Source organism: Prosopis cineraria, unplaced genomic scaffold (genome assembly GCF_029017545.1).
Source record: "Prosopis cineraria cultivar Desert tree isolate PC_DT_omini unplaced genomic scaffold, ASM2901754v1 PC5, whole genome shotgun sequence".
NCBI classification, from domain to species: Eukaryota; Viridiplantae; Streptophyta; class Magnoliopsida; order Fabales; family Fabaceae; genus Prosopis; species Prosopis cineraria.
In genome coordinates, this window is record NW_026555336.1 from 522,281 (window position 1) to 531,688 (window position 9,408).

At 34.7% G+C, this 9,408-nt stretch overlaps 1 protein-coding gene across 6 annotated transcripts; it reads right to left on the reverse strand.

Moving 5' to 3' along the window:
- Positions 1 to 1,300: 1,300 nt before the first annotated feature.
- Positions 1,301 to 7,859, reverse strand: LOC129311780 (zinc finger CCCH domain-containing protein 6-like). 6 transcript variants are annotated; one of them, XR_008593387.1, is made up of 5 exons: positions 7,526 to 7,859; positions 3,712 to 3,918; positions 3,398 to 3,522; positions 2,002 to 3,315; positions 1,301 to 1,895 (listed from the first exon to the last, which is right to left on the reverse strand). XR_008593387.1 is itself a non-coding variant. In XM_054954240.1 (5 exons), exons 1-5 carry the CDS (start codon positions 7,586 to 7,588, stop codon positions 1,834 to 1,836), a joined length of 1,458 nt encoding a protein of 485 aa, XP_054810215.1. In that variant the 5' UTR covers positions 7,589 to 7,859; the 3' UTR covers positions 1,301 to 1,833. The 6 variants fall into 6 exon arrangements, 5 of the variants coding, with proteins under 5 accessions (XP_054810215.1, XP_054810217.1, XP_054810214.1 ...); XM_054954240.1 differs by having other exon boundaries at positions 2,315 to 3,315; XM_054954242.1 differs by having other exon boundaries at positions 2,280 to 3,315.
- Between the last annotated feature and the right edge of the window lie 1,549 nt (positions 7,860 to 9,408).

The following is a 9,408-nucleotide window of genomic DNA, read 5'->3' on the forward strand; positions in this document are numbered from 1 at the left end:
TGCAAGAAGTATTATATTGGTAAGGAATGTCCTTACGGTGAAGTGAAATTTTCTTCATGAAGACCCGTCCAAGTTCAGGGACGACGTAGGGAGCTATAGGGAGAGCTTAGCTAAAGGTCTTATGGCCAATGGATCTCCAAAGTCGCACTTGAATGGCCCTAATAATTCGAAGATTTTATGTTTCCTGACATAGGCGATTGAAGATGAGAGCGCGAGAGGAGCATGAGGTTGCCGGAGACAGCGATGGATTGGATTGGGAGGTTAAGAGAGAGGGGAAGGAGGGGTGGCTGAGGAGGACGCGGGAGGGGAGGGTCCGATGGCGACAGAGGGATGGTGTTCCGAGCTTCCACCTTCAACTCCAGTGAGATCTGATGCTCGGTTTCCGAGGTTCCAACTCAACTCCGTCTTCGCAGTTTCAATTCCTTCCTTCAGCTGGTGAATCCCTGGTTACCTTTATTATGATTCGAAGTTTTGTTTTGTTCATTTTTGTTCAAATCCATGAATTGATTTTGCATTTATTATGGTTCAAAATTTTGTTTTGATTCTTCTGGATGCCTTTTTGTTCTGGTTTTCCTGGTTGGTGAAGGTGGGGCAACGCAGAAAATTGGGTTTGAGTTAACAGTACCATTGTCTAAAAGCTTCTGAGTAATTTCACATTTTTCTTTTAAATTTAAAAAAAACATATGTTTGATTCTTATATTTTACTTATATTTTATTATAATTTTTATTTTTTTTTATATTTTGAATCTCTCCGTAAATGAACAAAATAAACAAAATATATGATTTTTAAATGAATATAAAAATATTAAAAAATAAAAATGTAAAAATTTAAAATATTAAAAAAATACAAGAATTTATAATAAAAAATAATCAACGTACATGAATTAAAAGATATGTCTTTTCAAATTTTTAAATTATTCAAATTAGAGGTGGCATGCCAGACTTGAATATGATGGTCAAGAAGTAGAAGTTAGCCATTAACGTTGGCTTTTAGCAAGTATGAGGCAAAACTCTTCGATTGACTAACATTTAATTATTTATCTTTACACAATATTTTTTTTTTAATTTTTTAAAATATATTTTTAATCATTTAACTTTAACACTACTAATTTTATTTTAATAAAATTTTACATTAAACTTTTAAATATTAATAAAACATTCTCAAATATTAACATATTAAGTATAATTTTTTAAAAATAATAATGATTAACACAAAAAATAATTATTTAAAACTAATAATATTATAATTAAATAATTAAAAATATACTTTATAAAATTAAAAGATCAATTAAAACCTTGTTATATAAGTTAGATATTAAAAATATATTTTAACCCTATTTAATTTCAAAAAATATTGAGATGACATCACATCTTTAAATATTTTAAAATACCAATTACATCTTTTTAAAATGATTCAGAATAAATGTACATTTTAACTCAAAAGTATATTAAATATACGAAATTAAATATTTACATCTTTCCCTAAAAATCATTAGCTCATCTAGTATACCAGATAATCTTTCTTTTTCTAACTAGTTAATTTTCAAAGATGGTTAGAATATTCTCAGCAATTACTAAATTCCTAATGTTCTCTCTCTCTCTCTCTCTCTCTCTGCTTTGTTGTTGCTGTTTATTTGTTTATTTGTGTTTTTGTTTTTGTTTTGTTTGTGTGGGCTTCCTCTTTGTGATGCATAACCTTGCATGGACCATCATTGAACATGCACTTAATGGCCTAGTTCGAGTAAACCTCCAATCGAATGCCGCACAAGTGAAAATCAGCCCGTTGATAAGTTGCAGTCCAAGCTCTTGATTCCATTGACTCCGTCCCTCTGTTCAAAGAATGACCCTTCTAAAATGACTCAGGAAACCAAGAGCAAGATCATTTACGTTAATTCCTGCAAAGCCCCAAATCAAATTCAGAATGTAGCCACCAAATCCCAGACCAACTAAATAACTGGGAAAATTCTGGGGAAATCCAAATATTTGTAATCTCAGACTTACTCCTCCCTTTAGTTTTGTATGTACAGGGTCAAACAGAAAAGCACTTCTTTTTGCTATTGGAATATGCCATTTACGATTTATATTCTTCCCTTAATTTCAGGTTCTAGTTTCAATCTTTTTGAATTTGAACCCCCTAGAGCGTCGCCAGCTCCCCATTGAACTGACATATCATGCTGATAGGGGCAGCTAGAACCATTTCGACACCCCCTTGAGCTGTTAAAGTATAAGCAAGTTTTCTGGAATGTGTGTTTAACTTCTCCGTGTTTGTCGTTATGTACCGTTTTCATATTTTGGAAGTTACTGTGCCGGATACCTATACGTGAGTCCTGTGTGTCTTGCTTATCTGAACCGTGTTGCCTAATCAAGTTCTTTAAATAGTTGGCATCCTTGACAGAATGCGCTTCCTTGGCAGCAAATGCTGAACCTGAACTTAATTGGTGAGGCATTGCCCTGGCAGTAGATCGCAGCTGGCTTGTCATTGAATGTTGCACGTTCCCACTAGAAGAAATCGCTAGAATGGAAGCCAAAGATGTTGCATGCATCGCCCCAGTTGCCAGAAAAGCTTCTTGTTGAGGAGGTTGGGCATCTAAAAATGGTAGAACTCCATTTGACATACGGTGACAATTTTTGTTCACATGCCTCCGCATATCAGGTACAGGAGTCTGCACAGGAACAGAGGGAATTGCAGGTTTACCAGGCATTGACATTGGAATTGATGGAATTGCCAGCTTCTCAGGAATGGCTGGCGAAATTTCAGGCTTCAACCCTGAACAAGATAACAAACCCGTAGTGATTGTGGGTGTAAGCCAATGAGTTAGCTCACCAAGTGTGGGTGTCGACGATGGAACTGAAGGTACTGCTAGCTTCGATCCAGAAGCGGGCATTACCATTGTATTAGAGGATGCACTTGCAGTTGTGGCAGCAGTTCTATGATCATTAGCTAATTTCTCAATCATTAACGGGTCATTAAATATTTTAACGAGTAGATCCATATCAATCAAGCTTCCTTGCCCACTACTCTTCATAATGGCATTCACAACAGCAGAGGCAGCAACTAAATCTACTTCCAAACCAGGTGTGGGATTTCCGCAGACGGTTAAGGCAAGAGAAGAGGTATTACATTGAATTGGTTCCGTGATAACTGACATATAGTGGTGCAAGTTTTGTGACTGTACAGTGGCAGAAGCGTCTCTGCATGCTGCCAATTCGGGTTTATCATCCACAGACTGCCCTTCCTCAATGGGAATGATGGGGACCGGAGGAGTGAGTTTATCATCGTAATCTTCCTCTTCTACATCCAAAGCAACAAAAGGGCTATACCAAATAAAAGTTAACAAGGTTAGTAAAAGAGAATATCAAAGCAACACAAGGCTTTCTTAGTTATGCAACATCTCACCTCGGAGGAATGGCAGAGAGACGAGGATAAACTGCTTCAAGCACCCTGAGCTCTCTAAGTTTTTTATCTTCTTTCTCCATACTTTCTTCACCAGCCACAACATGCCAATTACGACTGATAACAAACTGGTTTGAAACATATAAAGATGAACAAAGTTTGTCAAAGAATTTAAAAACACCCAACAAGATAAAGAGCATAAACAAAAAAGAAAACTATAAACCACAGAAAGAGACAACAAAAGGCACCACAAACAGTGTACGCAGGAGTTTTAATAATGATCAACATCTTTTAATAAATGCCAAATATCTCATTACCGGAGGAGGGCATCTCCAATTAATCTGAGGAATGCAAGAGAGTTCATACTTTGATTGGTTTGGAAGTGGATTGCATTCAAACCCAGGGGGTAAATTATTAAATTCAATAGTACTTGAATTTAGCATTGATGACACCTTTGCTTGAAGTTGATCTTGAGATTTCTGGCCAACTTTTGAAGGGCAACCCTCAGATACAAACAATTTTACCTATTAAATAACTAGTATTAGTGCTAGAAGAGAAAAAGGAAATTACCACAAAAAGACTAAAATGAAGGAAAATTGCAAAATAAAGACACAGGCACAAAATAAGGTCCTGGTAAATTCATACCCACAAACATCATGGCACAGCAATACAAACAAAAAGAAAATAAACAAACAAATGTTAGGGGCCTTCCTTGTTGATGAAGAGTCTTGTGGGTTATACCATCATTGGTGCAATCTAAGCAAACCAAATCATCAGTTACTTGCAATAAGCTGTAGAGTATAAAGCCAATGTAAAAACCCTCAGCAATGACAAGCTTGACATGCCATATTGCATAACGAATGAGAAAAAAATCCCAACTTCCAACCACAGAATTCTCAACCTATGTCGAAACAAATTTTTCTATAACTGGCGGGGATTCTAAGAGAACAGGAAAATTCTGTCACATTGGTACAGCCTACATGACGTGTGTTAATACCATCCCAAAACCAATTATGCCGTACACTTAAATGAAGAAGAACCAAAAATGCTACTTCTTACGTTTAGGTGCTCTGGAAAGTTTAAGCCACCCCAAACACACATACAAGAAGCTTCGCAATGCAGTTCAGATTTCAAAACCAACCATGAAAAAAAAAAAAAAACATTGCAAACAAGAACATTTAAGATCGTCAAAGCGCCCTATGAGTCTCAGCCTCTATCAGGAAATAGCTTATCATTATTTTTATGGGATGTTTTTACAAGGTCAAAGTGCCACATGAAAGTAATTATAGCTGACCATTTATACAGAGAACTCTTGATCTATCTCTGCATCTTTAAGTACGGTTTGAGAGAACTTTGCAAGTTTGTTAATATAAACTAGAGAGGAACATCCACAAAACAAGCAGAATCAGCAGCTTTAATTTTAAAACTACAGTGTTTCATAAATCAAAATGATACTAACTTGTATTGCTCTGGTTTAATGTCAGTATAATAAAAAGTCATTCCGCTTGGAATTAAAATGGAACTTTTCCAGGTTCAACTTCGCAAAATAACTTCTATAATGAGATGATATACACAGGCAATGTTCGCTGAAAGCATAGTAATGCGAACTGGTATCTAATGTTCTAATCTGCAGTATTGATAAATTATTAGCAACTATAAGATAGACAAATAGCTATGTTATGAACCAAAACATTATCATCTCAAATATACTAAGGTTCAACCAACTCTATCAACAAAAACGAGAAACAATAAGATTGAGAAAACTGGTTTCCAAATATTGGCAACTGTATAATAGATTAAAAATCACATTTTAAATGTCTGCCAAAAAATGTTCTCATGAGTTATTACCTTTATCATGTCAGACTTCTAGAAGTCATACTTGCATTATATATATGTAACATGCAGCGTGATTAAGTTTCCCAATCATATCGCACAAGTCTAAATTACCATTTTCACTGGCAAATAAAACAACTTTTCCTTAAAATTGTCAGGCTAATAGTAAATAACATGGCATAATCATAACATATACATTTATATATAAGGAAGGTTGCATTAATCGTAAGTTCCGAACATTGCAACTCATTTCAAAGTCCATAGAATGCATGAGACCCGCATCTAATTACATAAACTTCAAAAGCAGAACAATTTTCGTTCCCATCTATAAACAATGGAAATTACATTGACTTTTAAAATAAAATCAGCATTCATCACAACAGTAATCAGATAGGGATAAAATGCCAAATACAGGACATGATAAATCATCGTCTATATGTCAATTTTATAAAGCATATACAAAGCAATCTGGCACGTCAGTTAACCAGCGTTCCAAGTCATAAGTCAAGAGTCCCTTGAATTAATGCATGCAAAGTTTCATTACCATAATGGTTCTGCTCCAATTAGAGTCGTGTCCCAGGGAAGATGCAAACTTAAATGAAAAAAAATTTCTAAGTGCTGAATCAAATCCCCAGAGTCTTTCAGACACTAGGACGCTAAATAAAAGGATTTGTTACATAGTATGGGCACTATTTGTTACTATCATCTTTCGCTAAAGACAGGCAACACATACATACATACATAAGTTAGGGGAACATTTAGGATACATTTGATATCACACACACACACACAATATTTAGGCAACTGGTGGAACACACGCACACACATGTTCCGTTTGGTATTAATTCCAACATTTGCATTACTTTGGGAGTTCGTATCGTATTTTTTTGGGGTTTGTAATGTATTAAATTCGAATGGAACAAATGAAGTATCGGGGTTTTTTAGCTATCTATCATATCCACAGTTTAATGCGTCGGCTTCTGACAACAAAATCGTATAATAATTGATGATGATGATGGGTCTTCATTCTTCAAATCATTTTTAACATTATGAATACAATGGGAATTGAAACACTCACTGAGTTTATCACAAATTACAGTATCTGCAATATATAATCCTCTCATTATAGGGTCAAGGGTGTTTTCAATATCTACATCTTATTAGCTAATATACATTGATATAATCAATCACTTCCAATCCCTCTCAATTTTCTTATATCCCTTTTAATACCGAAAATCCATGATATGTTTGTTATTATACGATAATTGATTTTGCAGTTTCATACGGCTCGATTTGCAATTATCAAAAGACACATGATGGTATAAATATTGAAAAGGAACTTCTCATTAATTAAAAGGTAAGGAAACAACCTTTCAACATTCATCTTTCAAGTTATTATTTTTAGCAGCATTAATAGTGTGTTGGAAAAGAGGGAAATTGAAGAAGTGAAATTAAAAACTTTTAATAAATTTCCTTTACTCTTTTATTTTCCATATTTTTATTAAAATCTTACAACTCCATCTATCAATCAATTTCTTTTAAATCAATAAAATCATTAAAATATCTCCCATCTACAAGGGGTTAAGGATGCTCACTGCTTACTAATAAGATGAGATAGCACGACTGAGCTTATGGATTTCAATTCAATGACTATAATTATTACAAGCACTAAATGTCTATATTATCTAAATCGTTGAAATTTAAATTAATAATTATGAATTTATATTTCAGTAAAGATTAATGAATGAATGAGTTTATCTAAATTGTTAATATAAATTTCAACAACTCAGATGATACGACACTCGGTGCCTGTAGTCATCAAATCCGAATCCAGCATGTAGTTCTTTTAGGATTAATCAACTATTCTCTAGGTCCATACAGTGTCATTAATTATCTAATTAAAGCTCCTTCTCCATACAATATTGTTTTAACACTGAAAGCTCTCAGCAATAAATTTACTCTGCATACAAATTTCACTTTTAAGCCCATTACATTAATCAAATGTATTTTAAAGCAACAATAATTATTATTTAGATTGTGAACTGTGCAACGGAAATTATCATGGAGCTTGTAGCACATCCTCTAGTTAAATTTTATCATTTATTAACGGGCCACTAATTCCCCTGCGTCTTCCACAGCTGCCAGTACGATAACATCAGGGAGCATGGTTAGAAATTTAGGGGAAAGGGAAGGGATCTTTTTAAGAGATAGAATGGCCTAGAACCCTAAAAGAGAAGGGCCACTGAGCGACCAAACAATAAGAAAAGAAATTTAGATGAAAGAATGGCGGAGTTATACCTGACAGAGATTCCCTCCGGTAGCCCATGAAACCCTGCTGGACGATTTTCTTGCTCGCCTCATAATAAATGCAAGAATTTGTGGTTTTATAAAGGAATGGGAGACACGGGATCGAAAATTTGAACGAAGAATAATGGGTATGGATCGTGAAATATGAGGAGTTGCAGAGCAAATAGAGCAGCGTTAAATCTCCGAGAAGGAGAGTAGAGAAGCCCTAGTTGGTAGAGGACCGAGGGAGAGTGGATAGGGACATGGGGTTAGGTTATATTAGTGAGGCTGTGGGAGTAGGGGAAGGAGGGTGACGGTAGTAAGGAAACCTGCGGCTCCTCGAGGACGCGATGGAGTGACAGCGCATACCCAACAGTCGCAATACTTGTTGAGTTGGCTGCGGACTACTTGATTGATTGAGGGCCTTTTTCCCCCGGAATTATTATTATTTTAATATACTCTTTTTTTTTTTAATATCATTTCAATTATATTGTCATTGCAAGTTACATTTAACTATTAAAAAAAACATGCATTTAATAACTTAGAACACAAGGATAATGCAGGAAACATATAAAAAAAATTGTATAGAATAAATGTAGTTTCTAAGTGAAGGGGGAATTTTGAAGGGAACAAAACTTTTATCAACTAGATTGGATATCTCTATTTAACGAAAAAAAAACATATTTAAATAACAATGACGTCTTGAAATTGTGGCAAGTTTTGAAGATAAAATTAATCATTTTGTTGTATTTAATATTTATTATAGCCTTATCTGAAAGAAATCTATTTTATTTTGATAAAGAAAGTAGTATGTGGAAGTCTTTCTTACTAGCACTCAAGGCAGCAATGGTCTTTGTTTTTATTTTTAGGGTTAAGGTACAAAAATGCTTTTGATATTTTCCTCGAGGCACACCCCATATCCTAAACTATTTTTTTATGCAATTTTGCCTCAACATATTTTTTTAGGTATAATGTCAACCACTTGTTAAGTGTTGACTACTTTGACCGTTATCTTTCAAATTTTGACTATGTTCTTCCATGTGCACTACTAGGACAATGTCCATATAGGTATGTGCAGATTTTAACCATATTCTGTCCAAAAGTCAAGCCTCATTTAAAACATCTGAATATTCAAACCAAAGTTGAGACCAAAGGTTGAGTTAGGGCTAGGATTCGAGCAGACAAAGTGGTGCTCATGTGATCATGGAATCTTATGAGGAATCTTGCCAGCTTCAAAGATGATGATAGTGACCAAGTTTCATGTGAAGGTTACAGGTGTGTAATTTCTGACAAACACTCTTTACTTTATTGTCACAGTAAATTGGCATTGAAGCCTTGTTTTTTTTTCCTTTTAGGATAGTTTTCAAATGGCTTCTGGTGGGTCCGACAATGAAGTTAGCGTCAATAAGGGTTGTAATAATGGGCCATTTGGGTTAGTGGGGACTAAGTGGTTTATTGGAGTATGGTAGAGGATTTATTCTCTAAGTTCGAGCATAGGAAAAAGGGCTGGGAAAAGACCTGTGACTGATTACTCGAGGGTTATCCATCCATTGTTGAAGAAATTAAAAATTATCATATTGCAATGCACGTGCCATTTTTGCTATCATGATAGCTTTTCAAGAAAAACTTGCGACTTGTGCCCTTTTCACATATGATATCCAATTGGAGTGACTCAACTGTTCATATGAAGCTTATTCAATAATCTAACTAATGGTATAAAATTTCATTATGATCTAACATTGTATGCGAGATTTGGATATCCAACTGTGAAAGTTAGATTTTATAATTGATATAGGGCATCCAAGCGTTCAAATCTCAAAACTTATATCATAACTCATTTTAGGGCTTCAACCAAGTCCGATAGACCATTATACATCTGAGTAAATAGATAAACA